The sequence below is a fragment of the Lampetra planeri genome, chromosome 26, assembly GCF_965212315.1.
Source record: "Lampetra planeri chromosome 26, kcLamPlan1.2.h2, whole genome shotgun sequence".
NCBI classification, from domain to species: Eukaryota; Metazoa; Chordata; class Hyperoartia; order Petromyzontiformes; family Petromyzontidae; genus Lampetra; species Lampetra planeri.
In genome coordinates, this window is record NC_136132.1 from 9,253,106 (window position 1) to 9,269,682 (window position 16,577).

The 16,577-nt window shown below is 49.9% G+C and overlaps 2 protein-coding genes across 6 annotated transcripts in view; one reads left to right on the forward strand and one right to left on the reverse strand.

The window, feature by feature from the left end:
- LOC144727689 (uncharacterized) overlaps window positions 1-870 on the reverse strand; it is a 17,194-nt gene extending 16,324 nt beyond the window's left edge. Inside the window, exons 1-2 of the mRNA XM_078606709.1 lie at window positions 582-870; window positions 304-443 (exon numbers count right to left, since the gene is read on the reverse strand). Coding sequence (XP_078462835.1) covers window positions 304-438 — 135 coding nt within the window. The 5' untranslated portion in view covers window positions 439-443; window positions 582-870. The remainder of the gene's footprint in view (window positions 1-303; window positions 444-581) is intronic.
- On the forward strand, window positions 192-14,199 carry LOC144727688 (uncharacterized). 5 transcript variants are annotated; one of them, XM_078606705.1, is made up of 7 exons: window positions 192-542; window positions 6,253-6,311; window positions 6,767-6,815; window positions 7,297-7,415; window positions 8,123-8,245; window positions 9,108-9,158; window positions 10,278-14,199. In XM_078606705.1, the coding sequence occupies exons 2-7, from the start codon at window positions 6,261-6,263 to the stop codon at window positions 13,236-13,238; spliced, it is 3,354 nt and encodes a 1,117-aa protein (XP_078462831.1). In that variant the 5' UTR covers window positions 192-542; window positions 6,253-6,260; the 3' UTR covers window positions 13,239-14,199. The 5 variants fall into 5 exon arrangements, with proteins under 5 accessions (XP_078462831.1, XP_078462830.1, XP_078462832.1 ...); XM_078606704.1 differs by lacking the exon at window positions 192-542 and adding an exon at window positions 4,913-5,089; XM_078606706.1 differs by lacking the exon at window positions 192-542 and adding an exon at window positions 4,913-5,089 and having other exon boundaries at window positions 7,300-7,415.
- Window positions 14,200-16,577: the final 2,378 nt, after the last annotated feature.

The following is a 16,577-nucleotide window of genomic DNA, read 5'->3' on the forward strand; positions in this document are numbered from 1 at the left end:
TGCAAACTTGGTATGCGTATGTCATACTGATGACAATACTATATTATAATATATATTTTTTACATTCTTTTGAAATGTTATGTTTCGGCTTGGGTCGAATTGTTCATGCTCAACTGACGTTGGCTGTAAATGACCACGGTCCCTTACGTTATGGCAAGCTTCTGGGCCACTTCCTGGAGTCGTGGAGTTCTGCCATTATCACTACATTTAATAAATTCGTGTTTTTTAAAAGCGTGTTGTTTAAAACTTTACTTATTTCTCTCTCAGCCGACAGAGCGAGGGGAGGGGAGGAGGGCATCTCACCGTGCCCGCTTGTGCTGAGAGGCGCTTCATGAAGTTCAGCTGAAGCAAGCGGATTCGTGCAGACTTCTCTTTGGAGGCGCTCAGGCCAAGCGGCCTCCGCAGCGGCATCGCAGACGACACGGGAGTCTGCGCCATTGCTCCTGCGAAGGCAACAACAACAATAACAGCTGTTATCATCGCTGCTTGGTTCGTGGAACCAGGGCGGAGGAGCGACGCTCACGAACAAGAACACAGCAAAGGTAACGAGAGGCGAAGAAGGCCTTTCTCTCGGTGGCCACCTGTGGCAGACGCACGTAGATCTGACGCCAGCCCCTCCACACACCCCGCACGCAAACGGCCTCGACGTACACCTAGCTTGGCACCAACAAGCGCCGTGGTGAACCGCCAACTGAGCGGCGAACGGTGTCTGTTGTCGTGGTTAGTGTGGTGTGGTGTAGTAGTTAATGTGTTATTGTTGTGTTATAGTTATTGTGTTATTGTTATTGCGCTGTTAATTCCTTTCGCGCGCCAACTTCGCTCGGCAGCGGTCTCCCGCGCTTTCTTGCCTTTTCATATCAACTCTCGCGAGAACAGCGCTCTGCCCGACCGCCGTTCCTATTGGCTGCTCCCAACAACTCTCGCGAGATTGGATCGCGCATCAACGGCCGCGGAACCGCAACCCACCCACGCGACCCCCCCCCCCCGCGACCCCCCCCCCCCCGCGACTCCCACCCACGCGACCCCCCCCGCGACCCCCACCCGCGACCCCCCCCCCGCGACTCCCACCCACGCGACCCCCCCCCCGCGACCCCCACACGCGACCCCCCCCACGCGACCCCCCCCCCGCGACCCCCACCCGCGACCCCCCCCCCCGCGACTCCCACCCACGCGACCCCCCCCCCCGCGACCCCCACCCGCGACTCCCACCCACGCGACCCCCCCCGCGACCCCCACCCGCGACCCCCCCCCCCGCGACTCCCACCCACGCGACCCCCCCCGCGACCCCCACCCGCGACCCCCCCCCCCCGCGACTCCCACCCACGCGACCCCCCCCCCGCGACCCCCACCCGCGACCCCCCCCCACGCGACTCCCACCCACGCGACCCCCCCCCCCCGCGACCCCCCCCCGCGACCCCCACCCACGACCCCCCCCCCACGCGACTCCCACCCACGCGACCCCCCCGCCGCGATCCCCCACCCCGCGTGACCCCCACCCGCGACCCCCACCCCGCGGCCACCGCGGAGGCTTGTCACCGTGACCGCACCGCAGCATTATAATTACAAACTCTTTGGTTCTTTCGGTAAAGTCACGTAGGTATAAAATACATTCAATTACCACGTTTCGGGCGCAACACAAGCGTCCATCATCAGGTGGGACAACCACACTTGTGTTGCGCCCGAAACGTCGTGATTTAATGTATTTTATACCTACGTGACTTTACCGAAAGAACCAAAGAGTATGGATCCCTGCAGTCACGAAAACTTCAAATCTAGATTATAATCACCGTCAACTTTATTTGTTTTATTTTGATATCGCATTGCGCCTTCAATTTAAGAATAGCTGTGGAGCGACGTCCGTGTGAAAATTGGACCCTTTGCATAGCTGTCAACCCACACGGTTTAACCCCGTATTCTTCTTGTACAGGGAAATTGCATTTTCAGGTCCATATGGCGCACAGGGCAACAACAAAACACAAATGTGTCTATTTGTTTGTGTATCTCCCTTGTGCTGGGACTTTGTAGGGTGAACGTTGAGATGTATAAGGGGCATGGGGTGACCAAATAGTTCTGAGTTAGCCTGTAATAAGGTTGGGCACTGATAAGGGGTTGACATGGATGGCTTCGATATGAAAGGCCATTGCTTCGAAGCGTTTTAGGAAATGTCAGGCGACAATCGCCTTTTTAAAAAATAAACTACGGTACTCGTTCCTCTCCCACACCCAGGCGGTGTTGGTGATGAACGTGACGAGCTTCGTGTCAATTCTGCACCACTGCCAACGCCGCAATCATCACCAAGTAATACTAATTACATTTATTAACCGATTTTCATCAATGATCTCAAAGCGCTGTACAGGACACAGCAGCAGCAGATACTTATCACACAAATAATAATATAAACACATTTGAAAAATAATGAACTAACATCTTCTTGGTTCTTTCGATAAAGTCACGTAGAAGGGAAATAATAAAATAATAGATATTAAACATAATAAAATACCGAAAGAACCAAGAAGATGAATCCCTGCAGTTACGAAAGCTTTAAATCGAATAATGAACTAACAGTTTAATGAAACATCACAATGCGTTACGAGTGAACGAAACAGAATGACAGGGCAACTCCTTTACATATCTAACGCTCCACATGATGAGTAAACAAGTTTTTACGCATCCCATTAGCCACAGGGACTTCTCTTCTTAGAGTGCATCGGTGTGGCGCAAGTCTCCGGTTCAGCACTGGATGCAGTAGCGGGGGTTGGTGGATCACACGCAGATGTTGTGTAAATCCTCGTGTCTCCGTAAGGTGCGGACTAATCCCCATTTGTCCATTCTGCATTGCCTATTTCCCCCTCGCACGCATTGCTCTGATTTCCTCTTCTACACATGACCGCTCATTAATTGCCCCTGGAAAACATCTTAATATAGAAACAATACGCAGGAGCTTGTAAAAGAGTCATTCGACTCAGCGTGGCTTACTGAGTATAGAAACTCTTGACCGGTTTTGACATGTATAGCCTCATTACCAGCCATTGAAATATTTCACCTGGAAAAATTCCTTGGGATGGATCATATTTGCAAGGGTGTCCAGAGGATCGATTGACACGTCCATCACTTGAGGTGGGACTCAAAAAGTCAAAACTGGCCCTGTTTTCTTGTTTCCACGTCGCATGCATGCTGATGAGCAACATTGGTGTGGAGTAAATCAGAGATTCACAAATCTGTCATAATCAAGAACATGCCACAACAGCACATTCACTCCCTGGTTTGATGACCTGAGGATGATCAGTGCAGTTTAAAGCAAAATCTTTGATCTACTGTAATTGCAAAACAAATGTTTGAGAGTTCTCAATTCCACTGGTTAGCTGAAACAATATTCACGCGTTAAAGAGCTGTACGTGTGACAATTACATTTGTTTGGCTATGCCGGGTGGCAGAGGGCTTCATGTCAAAAAATGTGGCCAGATGACTGTGGCCCAACCCAAAACTCATTTTGAAGTACACGACGAGTTTCTACACAGAAGAGGAAATGCACCGTGTCAATCACGTGTCTCCAGACTTCCAATTATAGCAAGTACAGGAATACCCCGGCTTACATCGGGGATGCGTTCCTGAAAAGTGCGAATATCGAAACGCCGTAAATCAAAGCAATTACAGGGTAGGTGGAGACGAAGGCTGTGAGGCGACAGATACAAGGACGGATGTTGTCAGCGACGTTAGTGTGGGTTGAGGAAAATCAGGTAGTGGTATCAATGAAGTGCCGATGTATTTGCGAAAGGACGTAAAAGGGATATTACTGCATTTAAATTACAATTAGCACGAGCTCTTTATCCATGGCCCCGCATTGATCCACAGACTTCCCTACGGTTTAAACATCACTTCTATTATTTATTCACGCTTACCCCCCAGATGAGAGTGATAAAGAAGTGATGACACAAATGTGAAGATGTTAAATTTCGCGCCAGAAAAAAACGAAAAAGCTGCCACATTGGGAGGCTCAACCAGGACACGCGCGCCGGGGGGCGGGGACTGTCAGCCCCTCCCCTCTAGCCCCGCCCTCCCACCAGCCCCTCCCTTCCACTAGCCCCGCCCTCCCACCAGCCCCTCCCTCCCACCAGCCCCTCCCTCCCACTAGCCCCTCCCTCCCACTAGCCCCTCCCTTCCACTAGCCCCTGCCCTCCCCTCTAGCCCCGCCCTCCCACCAGCCCCTCCCTCCCATCAGCCCCTCCCTCCCACCAGCCCCTCCCTCCCACTAGCCCCTGCCTCCCACTAGCCCCTCCCTCCCACTAGCCCCTGCCTCCCATCCAGCACACAGCGTTGGTGTACGGTGGTTTTTTTCTGCAATATTTTGCTGTCTTTTCTTGGATTTTCTGTTTGCACTTAGTCACATATTCACTTTAAGATGTTTTTTGTTCATGTTTTTTTGTTGCGGTTGCACCCGATTCAAGAGCCGAATGGCTCACAGGGCTACACCTAATAAATGAACTTGAACCCACTAGCCCCGCCCACAGCGCGAGCCCTCCATCGACTCTGGCCCCGCCTACCGTGTACAAGCCCCGCCCACTCACCCAGTAGCCCCGCCTACCGCACACAAGCCCCGCCTACTCACCCCGTAGCCCCGCCTACCACACACAAGCCCCGCCCACTCATTCGTAGCCCCGCACACAAGCCCCGCCCACTCACCCCGTAGCCCCTCCTACCGCACACAAGCCCCGCCTACTAATCCCGTAGGCCCCGCCCCTTCGTCCACACGAGGGGCGGCGCCTAAAAACGCACCAATCTCGGCCGCGGTCTGGCGCCGCGCGGTGCTGGTTTCGCGACTGGCTCCACCCCCCCCGTGGTGCCATATAAATGGACTCGTCTGCGCGTTGCTCATGAATATATCGCATGACGCAACTTCCGGAAAGCACGGGCAGCCTTCTTTGTGTTCCGCGCGGCGAGCGGCGTCAACGCCTTCTCCTCATCCTCCTCCCTCTCTCCCGCCCGCCCGCGCGGGCCGTGACGCGGCCAGGGCTGCAGCTCCCTCTGCTTGCGCCGTGCGGTACTGGTGGCGGTAGCCGGCTCTGTTCGAGCCGGTGACGCTCCGGCCGAGGTACGTGCTTACCTGCCCCTTCCCTCCCTCGCTCGCTCGCTCGCTCCTCCCGCGCGCCCGTGGTGGGCGACGTGGGTGGGCGACGGGGGAACGACCCAGGCCCGCACGCTCCTCCCTCACCCCCGCGAGCGCGAATCGACGCGTCCCTCACGCCGTGCTCCTCCCACCCCCCCTCCTTCTCTCGTGGCTTGGACGCGCCCAGCGTGACGTTACGGGGGGCGGAGCGGGTAGGAGCAACTGGCTGTCGCCTGATGAAGTTGGTTGTGGTTGTTGTAATCACTGACGAAACGTCGAACTCGGATTGTAAATATTGTGGGTTTACTCTCCAGCACCGGTGTGCTTAAGTAGTAACTAACTTTTGTTTACGTGACAAACATTATTAATGGACCTAAAAAAAAACTTTTATTACGGATATTGGTCGCGAAAGCCTACCAACACGTGTTAAACTGGGGTGGACAGTGAGGCCCCGAAATAACGTGTATAGTGTCTCCGGAATGTAAAGTTACTCGTAAGACAGCCGCAGTAATAACTAGGGCGGCCACTTGTGTCGAACCGTCAACCTCTGCAGCATGCGCTACCGATTGGCCATGTCACCGTCTGAAGTCCAACTAAGGAAGTTACACGTTATCCACTGCGTAGAATCTGCATAATCCTGTATTGTATGAGGGCCAAATGCAAGACATTGCTTAACACTACTGTTCCCTAAGCCTTTTGTATGCTGCATAAAGATTAAAGTTTTGCATATGTTCTGCATTCACCGTGTCTCTGCCGCTCAAACTTGTAACACAGAACTCTGGAGGCAGTGATGGCAAATCGCACACATTCATGCACCGTGTTAATGCAGTTGGCCACACGTCATAATATAGGATCACAGAGCTTGGGCACATTTCGGTGTTTGTTTTTTGGCTGCCTTACCAAGCACTTCTTTGTGGGTTCCTACGTCGCTTTGAGGAACCTGCAGCGTTTTGATCTGCGACTTGTATGGATGACACTGCTATACACAAATAAAACATGTATAGTTAAACAGCTACAGCTGTGACACATGGCTGCCACGTGGCTCTGACATCACCAGACAACTTCCTGCCATTCTATCCTCTCCATGGTTTCAGGTGTATACACTATATACACTCTATATATTTATGCTGCCTTTCCATTCTGTACAGGTTGTCCCATGGAGAAGGAGCAGCGGCAGCAGCTCGCACATTCTCCACGGGCGAGCCAGGTGAGTGTTACCTCCAGGGGGGCACACACACAGTTGCTGAGCATGGGTCCAAATGCTCCAAACATCAAGCGGCCAGAATGCAAACAGCACCGTCAAAGCTATAGTAGATAAGGGTGTAACACGTTTTTCGAATTGAGCAAGGTTGTTGTTATGAGAGCTTGGAAAAGAGACGATGATATTGGGAGGGAATTCCAAGGAGGCGGAGGGTGAGGGAAGAAGCAGAAAGGGAAATGTAGTGACCTGCAGAGTGGTGGTTAACGCCATGTGGATGAGATGAAATAGCATGGTTGACCTGGTCCTCAACTTGGGTGGAGGAATCTATTACAACTTTAAAAGTGCTGTTTGTTGCTGGTCGCTTGAGATGTTGGGCTTTTGTGCCAGTGCCTGGCAACTGTGAGTTTAAATTAAATGAAACCCTTTGAGCTGGAGAGTAAATGTTATTCTCTGTTCCCCAGGATGCCATGACTTCCGATGTGAAGACCGACCTTTTCCAACAACAGCCAGGTGACCAAAATCATTCTGACTGTTCACACTATTTGCTCGTTCACTGCAAGATATAAGCATATCCACGGACAGAATAAACATTACACAATGTCAATGAAATATTTGGTAACGTGGACCCTTAAAATATTAAGTGGAATTGTTTTCGACCCAGGAAGTCAAAACATAACACAAGTGCTCATTTCCTGTTTACAACCCTGAGCCAGTGGTAGAAATTCCGCGTTATTATGGTGAGGGCGAGTCTATCCATACGACAACCACTGTTGACTTCCCCACAAAGTGGTACTCATTTGAATGACCCGTGACGGATTATGTGCTGAAGTCAAAACCCAACCAGGATTTCAACTCTAATCTCCACTCATGAACTGCTCACGTAACTGCTGAGGCACGGTGTCAAGAACCGGTGCTTTAACCGCTGTGATTAGCGTAGCAGCAACACGCCAGGAGTAACAGCCAGGGGTTGTTGTGGTGTCTGTATTTGCAGCAGCTGGATCGTCACTGCAGCTGCCTGTGTCAAATCTGGAGTGTCTACGCAAGAGCCGTAAAACCGTCAAAAGAATCCTGTGCGACATTGGCCTGGAGTGGTGCCAGACGTTTGTGGAGGTAACGCTTGTGGCAGAGGTCGCAAATGGATTTTGATTGCTTACCCGTACCCGGCCACACCAGGGTCGCAAACGGGTACCCGTACCCGGCCGGGTAGCCGGGTATCGGGTAGGGTACGGGTATTGGGTACCCGATTGCGACCTCTGGCGTGTGGAGGTGGCAGCAGCTCGATCACCGCGAGGCTCAGCAGCTGTGAAGTCTGACGCGGGTGCAGTGCTCGCATTAGGTGTTGACGCCGTCCGGCTGTAGCGCGTTTGACCTTTGTCGCAAAGATTTGCTGTTTGAATCCGGTAGGCCGCCCTGGTTAATACCGCAGGTTGGGAGTTTCTGAAAAAACTAATCGGAATCAAAATCTTTATTCATCCTGGAGGAATCTGATGAGCTATCACAGATGCCCAGTAGTTTCACAGATGTCCAGTAGACAAGCATGAAGGCAGTGCTGTATTTTTTTTTACCTTTGACAGGTATTCCATTTCAGAACTAGTATTTGATTGTGAAAATAGATTACTGGTTTACCAGTTTTTGTTTAACATTCCTCATTTGAATGTATCTGTCATGTACAATGTTGAGCACGTGCGGCCTGGCGTGGGCTACTGGCCACCCACCCCTCCGTGCGCTGTGCCAACCTTCATAGGGTGCTCGCTATTGCACTGGCCCTGACAGTTTCTTAAGGCAATATGGGGGATATTTGTCTTTGTGCATGCTAGAACCAGGAGGACGAGGAGCTGGTTACCTGGAACTATCAGTGCACGGACTGGGAGCTGCTCACTGAACACGAACCTCCCGCAAAGCACAAGCGTAAAGCCCTGGCGAGTTTGCCGGCCACCACGGTAACAAAACAAACTTCCAGAGCTGTAATACGTGTTAAACTAACAGACCTGTGTTTAATGGAGCCGCCCTGCGGTGCGCCGCAGCGTCTTGCAGCGTCTCGTAGCCTCTCGCAGCGCTTCACACGCGATGCACGATTTGCATCTCTTCGCAAACACTTAAAAGTGCACCCGCAGGGGCAGCTGTCCCTGGGCAGCACAAGGTGACTCAGCACCTGGCTTGCAAGTGGGCATTAGTCTGCCATTAGTGGCCAATGAGACTCATCGTAAAGTATCATAGCCGTGTTTGCGATGACATCGTGCACATTATTAAATTATTCAAATGCACAAGCACATGTCAAAAATATTTATGCTACACAAGCTCACGATGTTGTACAAAATGAATGCATATCCCCATTATGCATACGCCTTGCATTGTAACGCTTTGCAGGCGGAATATTTTACCTTTCTGTTGGACGTATTACAGGCTCTGACTGTGCTTCTCTCTGTTTGTACCTGGCGTTCTTTCTGTGTCCATCTGTGTGTGTCTGTTTCTCACTGTTTATTTCTGCATGCGTGTCCCTGTGGAGCTGACCTGTCTACTAACTATCACTGTTATCTGAGAGGCCCTTCTGCTGTTTGTCCACTGTGGGAATAGACGTCCAACTAGGAGGATGACCATTCAAATATAGTTCTGTTTGCCTCGCTTGGAAATGGAACATACACTAAATCCTAATTTTAAACTTATGGCGGGACCCCGGGGTCCTGAATAAACAGAAGTCAAAATCAGATTTAATTTATTTTTGGCGACACCGTCCCACCGCGCACATAAACGCCGTGACCCACCTGGCGTAAATCATTCTGTTGTCATGTCGTCCAAACGCAGCGAGGACGAATACGCAGAAGAGCTGAACAAGCGAATGTACTCCATGCTCGGGTATGGGCAGGATCATTAGTCTTATCCAAAGCTGCACATACTGCCTACACGACTTAAGTCCTTTATTTGTCATAACGGTATGCGTAATACAGTTAAACTGCTCTCTTATCTTCATTATTATTTGTAACGAACCAATGTCTATAGCCGGGATCAATCGATGACAATCCTATTACCTGCAGATATTTAACAGATGAGATGCGTTGCACCGTTAATTCCTGCTGTTTGATAATACTTTCTTGTCTGTATGCATCTGTGCAGATTGGCTTAACCGCAAAAAAAAACCTTAGTCCCCACATACCGCTCTTATCAATGCGGATAAGAGGAGCGGCGATCCACTACTCTGTAGAGTAACATTGGTATAAACGCTTGTTACAATATGAACAGCGCATTGAAAATGCGTACTATTTAAATAGAGGCCCTGCAGGTTAAGTAGTTTTCAGTTTTAAAGGCATAGTTTAACAAGACAACACTTGCCACCATCCTTCAAACCCATTGGTGAAAAATAGAAAAGTTTTTTTTTATAACATAATGTTTATGTGAGAGCCGGGGGCTTATGGGACCCCGGGGTCCCACCATAAGGTTCGTTTAACGCATTGGATGCGTTCCTGAAAAGTGCCACATTAAGCGAAAAACGCGTTGAAGCAAAAACTATTTCCAAATAAAAAATTTGACAAAGTTTGGCGAGATATGATGTACGTACACACAGTAAGATGGCGGAACATATAACTGAGGGTATGCCGCCGCGTTGATGCATCATTCCGCGTACTGTATCACACCACTCGGCCGCGCACCTCAAGAAAATCGACCGCTCAGAAACCGCATTATCACGGTGCGCGTTCCGCATTGTGCGAAAAGTGTTCCTTCATGGAAGAACTGCATTTTAGCAAAAACGTGGTGTAATCATGTGTTAAGTGATGACCGTATATAAGACTTTTAATTAATTATTATTACATACTGGATGTTCAATACCCATTTAAGAGACATGTGGACATCTAAAAATTTTATATTCTTAACAAAAGCAGCAAAACATGCATTACCTTAGGAATTGCAATTGCCACTGAAGCAGATTGTGCTGCTTTCATAGCTGTTATGCTTACTCTGATCCGTGTGTTTACTCAGGAACAGACCAGTGGCACCTTGGCAGTAAAGACCAAAAAACCAAGACGTCAGGAGAGCAACTATGAGATGATGCTGCGGCACGCGGCGGCCTCGCACGACCCCAGGCACCCCTGGTCTCCCGTCGGATACACCAGCTTCGCGCCGTCGTGGCCGGGCGGCAGCGGGCAGCAGCAGTACATCTGTCCCACACAGCTGCTTGCCTTCCAATCATCCTTGCCGCCGCTGCCGCCCCACTACCTTGCCCCCCCGTCACAGACAGCTCTGAGCGTTCAACCGAGCCAAGCGTCTATGGTTCCTGTGGAGAATGGCGGAACAGTGGGCTCGACCGTTTCGTCACTACAGGTCAAGACCGGATCACGATTAGTAGTACCGGCACAAAAACTTAAGTTCTGCCGGTTCTGCAAGGAGTTTGTGACCTCAGAGGTATTTTTGGGGCATACCCTCACGTGTCACGGCCCCACGTTGGCAGAGGAGAACGGCCTCTCCACTCCACGCATGTCAGAGTGCTCCTTGTGCAAAGCGGAGATGCATCCCACGATGCTGAGAGAGCACATGCTGCAGCATAGCCTGCATTGCCAGTACTGCCTCTTGGCCTTCAAGGAACATCGGCAGATGCTGGAACACATGGCCAAAGAACATCCGTACTATGGGACGAGTGGCTCTACAGTTCTTGAATCGCAAGCCGTCATTTCCGCAAGATCTTCCGCGCACTCGCAAACGTTTACGAACGATTTCCAGGCACCAGAAAACATTATGCCAAACAAGTTTTTGCAACCTCAGTGCACCGTGTCAAACATAAGGCAGCCATGCAGCGGTGCGACCGTGCAGAGTCAACCTTCGAATGCGTCTCTCCCAATCTTCACTTTCACCCTCCCGCCGGTCCCAGTGTCTGCCCAAGATCAACAGTCGTTGATTCTTAAGTTGGTCCCTCAACAATCTGTTGTTGCGTCACAATCACAGCAGCTTGGCAATATGCCAGCATTGCTCACACTGAACTTATCGCAGGCTCCGCAGTCTGGTGGAGTTCCCCGCTTTGTGTCTATAGCTCCCTCCATGCCAGCAATGCAGTCCAACCAGCAGCCCCCTGTTGTCTCTTCCCGAGTGACGACCGCGTGCGCACAAAACGTAGTTTCCACAGTAAGCAAAGCGATTGAGAATAACGTGATGTCCGGACAGGAACCGCTGCGTCAGCAAACGGACACTGACGCACAGCTTCACTTAGCGATGGCGTCGCCTACAGCGGTGAACGTTTCGGAAGCAGCTCAGGCGCAATTCACCGTGAACCCCGGCACCGCCTCAGCATTGCATCAGCTACAGAATGGCATGTGGGCGTCAGGCGCCATGCAGATAATGATGACGCATCACCAGCAGCCGCACGTTGTGACGGTTCCTCACATGTCCGCAGGGATGATGCCGCAGACCGTCACCATCTGCAACCGCGGGACTGGGCAGCCCCTGCAGCTGCTGTTGCAGCCAGCTCCCGCTCTTGCTCATTCCAGCTCGGCCCAGATGCCCGTGGGCACGACAACGAAGGGGGTCGTAAATTGCGATGGCGTGAATCCCGCAGCGATCGGTGTCTCCGCTGCTGCGACCCTGCCGGCTGCCCCGATGCAGCAGTATTTTGTAACGGTCAACAATGGCCCCGCGGGCCCCATAACCATGGTGCCAGTGAATCAGACCTCTACACCCTCTGCGCATGCCGCCGTCGCCGCCGCGATGCCAACACCCACAGCTCTTTGCTGTGCATCGAGCCGCTGTTTGGTCACCGTCCCTCCTGTACCTATACCCGGCGATTTGGGTAAAAGCCCGGCGCCACCGCCCCCTGGTGTGAACGCCACGAGTCTCCAGGAGCCAACGGGGCCGTGGATGCCGCAGCCGAGACCTCCGGCAATGCGCTCGCGGTTCCTGGGGCAGATGCACGCACTTTGCGTGTTCTGCGGGGCGACCATACGGGGACCCCAGCAGGAGATCGCGGTCATGGTGGAGCATCACCTCAATACAACGCATGGCGTCAGCCAGACTTTTGATCGGAAAAAGAACATGGTGAAGTATTACTGCTTTCACTGCAAAGTACAGTATCACTACCCTCTGTATGTCAACGCGCTGGACGCTCACAAGAAGCACTGCCCGATGCAGGTGATGGAACGTAAGGTGTTTGGGCTAATGGCTGCTACAAAGGACGACTGCACGGTGAACTCTCCTCAGGAGGTGAGGATCGCTCAGTACAAACCGAAGATCGTGGATCACAATGGAGGCAACGCGGCGCCACGGGTTGAGATCGCAGTACGTTGTGTCAAAAACACACCAGTGCACAATCCAAGTTTCAGGGATACTAAGGCAAAATTACAACAAAACACAACATCTGTGGTCATTCAGAAGGGTTGTAAATTTAAAAAGGCAGTGCATCATAACAGGAGCAGCGGATCGATGCAGCTGGCTCTAGATCCGACCGACCACGTCGACAAGAGTTACGACGAAAGGAAGCAGTTCCTCGTGAAATATTTCAACGAGCGCCCATACCCAAACCAGAAAGAGGTGGCCCTGCTCACCGAGAAACTGTGGATGTGCCATGGAGACGCGGACATTCTGTTCGCCTGCAAGCAGAAGGAATGCCTACGTTCGATCGAGGCACATCGAACCCACGTGCTGCTAGGGTTCAGCATGCTGGAGATGCAGGGCCTCAACCACGACCTCTTCTTCCCTGCATTGGACTCGACCACGTGGGACATGCCGCTGGAAAAAACAGTGCCGCCAGGGCAAAGTAACCACACAGAGCACACGGAGCACACGGAGCACTTGGAGCACACGGGGCAAAGTAAGCACGCAAGGCAAAGTAACCACACAGAGCATGCAAAGCACCCGGGGCACACGGGGGATGCAGAGCACTCAGGGCACAGTAATGACACGGATCACGTAAAGCACGCGGGGCATAGTCAGCACGCGGACCACGTGGAGGTGTAAATGTTTAGTTCCAATTTTTTTCCAGCTAATAAACTCACACGGTGTACCTGGTATTAAACAACCACCCCAATGCTGAAAAAATACCTGCAAATTACTCATTTGGGATTCCACACCCAGCAACATCGCCCCCTATCGTGAAAACTTGGCAGGACCCTCCTAAAATAAGATTATTTTTGGGTAAAAGAGGTGTAAATAAATAATGCAATGAATATAACCCACGGACCTGCTACTGTACATAGATTAAATAATTGTATGGGTTATGAGGGCATGAATGCGACCCCCATTTGAAACGCGATCCTGTTCGTATGTGCCGAACCAAAGTCACCTGGGCGATGTTCGGTTAATGTGTTTATAATGTTTTGTCTTTGTATTAATGTGAAGCTTTATGTATTTTACAAATGTCGGATAATTTCAGTGAAAACTTTGCTTCCCTGAAATACAGATTTGTTTAATATCGTTTCCGAGCACAGGCAAAGAACGCTAAGTGGCCTGCAACAAACAGCACGATTAATGATAATTGTTTTTTTACCCTTGTATCTGGCAACAAAACTATGTCCGTTTTGTTGCCAGATAGAATGGTAAAAAAACTATTATCATATTTCTTACTGGCAAATGAGGTTCCAATGGAGCACGATTAATGTTGAAACGGATAAGAATTGATGGGTTTCATGAATAGGCAAGGCTATTATCTAAGAGTTTTGGAGAAGAGACGATGGGAGGGAAGAAGCAGTGTGGCGAGTGAACACTGTGGGATGAGACAAAACCGCCTCCACTGTTGATGCAACAAAACATGAATCGCAGAGGCTTCTGCACACTCATGAACACATTCCTGCGGAGGGAGCTGGTAGGAACGTTGGGTTGCTCGGTCAATGGCCAGGGTCAACGGCGGCGTGGTGTATTCCTCAAATATGGCCGACTGTGAGGGCGGGCACAAGCCGGCGTGAGTAGGTTAAACGTTGAGTTTTACTGTATAAGGGCACCACGGGGTGACCAGCCCAGCCCCACCCTCCCCACCCCTCACCCAGCCCCTCCCCACCCTCCCCACCCAGCCCTTCCCTCCCCACCCAGCCCCTCCCTGCACGACGGACGGACACAATAATCCCCTGTGGGCTTGTGTAACCAGGAGATTCCAACCAGTATAACCTAGGTTATAAGAGTTGCGCATTCATAAATGATCTTAATAAAACTTGCGATTTAAGCTTTCACTATTTACTTTACACTACTGTATGGAAGCTGGCCCAGAGGCGACATGTCCAGGTATTGGTGACTTTCCTTCAATGCCCGTGTTCAGATAGATTTTCGTGACATCGCTTCAGTGAACGTCGGAAGGGGATGAGTGGGCTGGGAGTGTGCAACAGAGCCCTGGAGCTGGAGAGAGAACGCGGCGCAGCTGCGGTTGTACTTTTAGAACATTGCACGCAGTATAATTTAGCCTGCTTATTTTTGAAACCAGAAGCGGGAGATATTTTCCAGAGCGATGTGGGGTGCTGTGGGTTAGCATTGTGCGGTCCGCAGACCCCATGGTGAATGTTCAATCTTGAGTTGCATTTATATTTCAGAGCTGTATGTCACCTATGTGGCTCGTGAAGCTACAATAACATTATTGCGTAACATTTTCTCGTTAATATCTCATATGCCTCGTGCATGATGTAGGTATGAAATATTAATATTGTGGATGTACATGTTTAATAAAGTTGATATTTGGCAGATGTGTGTACCTTGTTCATCAATGCACTGTTGCCTACGATTACTAAGATTTGCTGTCAAATCATTTGTAACGATATATATTATCTTATCAGTTTACCGTAACTTTATAACTGTTCACTTAACTCAAGTCAGCCTTGAGTACTGTATTTCAATCTTTGTGAATTTACATCGCACATGCCGTCATAGTATGTTGAGAATCGTCATGCTGTCAGTTATTCCAAAAAAACAATTTTGCACAGCACTCATGAGCAATAGCTGTTGATTTAGAACTTGGTAATAATTTCGCAGTCAGGAATTTTTTTTTTATGATAAAAGGTAATCATGGTTCTGCTTCTTTGATGACATTCAGTTCTATCCCAGAAGCTTTCCGTTTTCATGGTAATCCCCATTGAAGTATCGTGACCTGTATAGGCATGTATTTAAACAATGTGTTATTTGATGATTAGTTTCCAAGCAGCACTAAGTCTATAGCTATCCGAATGGTTTTAATTATTTGTATTTCTCTAATTTCCGATAGTCTCTAATTAGTCGTGGCCAGTAGTAACTAATTTTGCACACAACTTCAACATCAAAATCAATTGGTATGGCTATTTTAGTACAGTAAAACCTTGGATTGCGAGTAACTTGGTCTGCGAGTGTTTTGCAAGACGAGTACAATTTTTTAATAAATATTAATTTGATAAACGAGCGAGGTCTTGCAATACGAGTAGTACGTATACGCTTTGTCTGCCGAGCGTCACGTGATCACAACTGATATACGAGTGCTTTCATATACGAGTGCTTTGGATTACAAACACGTTTCCGGAACGAATTATACTCGCAATCCAAGGTTTTGCTGTACACACAATCGACAGGAAAATACAATAATGGGCTTGCGTAATGCACATGCATAATGTACGGCACTCTGGTTCTTTTGGTAAAGTCACGGAGATAGAAACTTTATAGATCACGACATTTCGATCGCAACACAAGCAACCGTCATCAGGATCGAAACGCTGTGATCTATTCATTTTCTATCTATGTGACTTTACGGAAAGAACCAAAGAGTATGGATTCCTGCAGTTACGAAAGCTTCAAATCAAGGTAATGTACATTCATTACCATATAAATAACCCGAACGGCAATGGATACCCAGTCCTTGATATGCAATCATTAATCCCCCCCCCACCACTTCGCGCAAGAAGAGCTCACAAGTTTTGTCATCACATCTACCCCTCTATTTAAGGAAACAGGATTTCTCCACAAATATGGCTTCACCTGATGAAGCTAGTTGCAATTACTGGTGAAACGTCGTACTCCGATTGTAAATGTGGATTTGCTCTCCAACACCGGTGTGCTGTACTCGTAACGAATTGGCATGTTCTGTTTACGTGACAAACCTTACTAATTGGCTGTCGGATGGTGGCGGGTTTAACAACACATTTACGCAATCTAACCCAAAAAACCTGTTATGGATATTGGTCGCGAAAGCCTACGTATCAAACGGAGGAATTAATGGGTCAAGTTAACAGTAACCATGGTCGTACTGATCGTGATAAGGATGTGACCACCGTAAGCAAATTAGCCAGTGCTCAATCGGCAGCACATTCCTCAAAATTCGTGAACCACACACTGGTGGTACACACCTAGCGT

Coding starts and splice junctions, on each gene's coding strand:
- LOC144727688 (XM_078606705.1), top strand. CDS start 6,261: ATGGAGAAGGAGCAGCGGCAGCAGCTCGCACATTCTCCACGGGCGAGC. Junction 6,312..6,766: donor ATTCTCCACGGGCGAGCCAG/GTGAGTGTTACC, acceptor TCTGTTCCCCAG/GATGCCATGACTTCCGATGT. Junction 7,416..8,122: donor GGTGCCAGACGTTTGTGGAG/GTAACGCTTGTG, acceptor TGTGCATGCTAG/AACCAGGAGGACGAGGAGCT.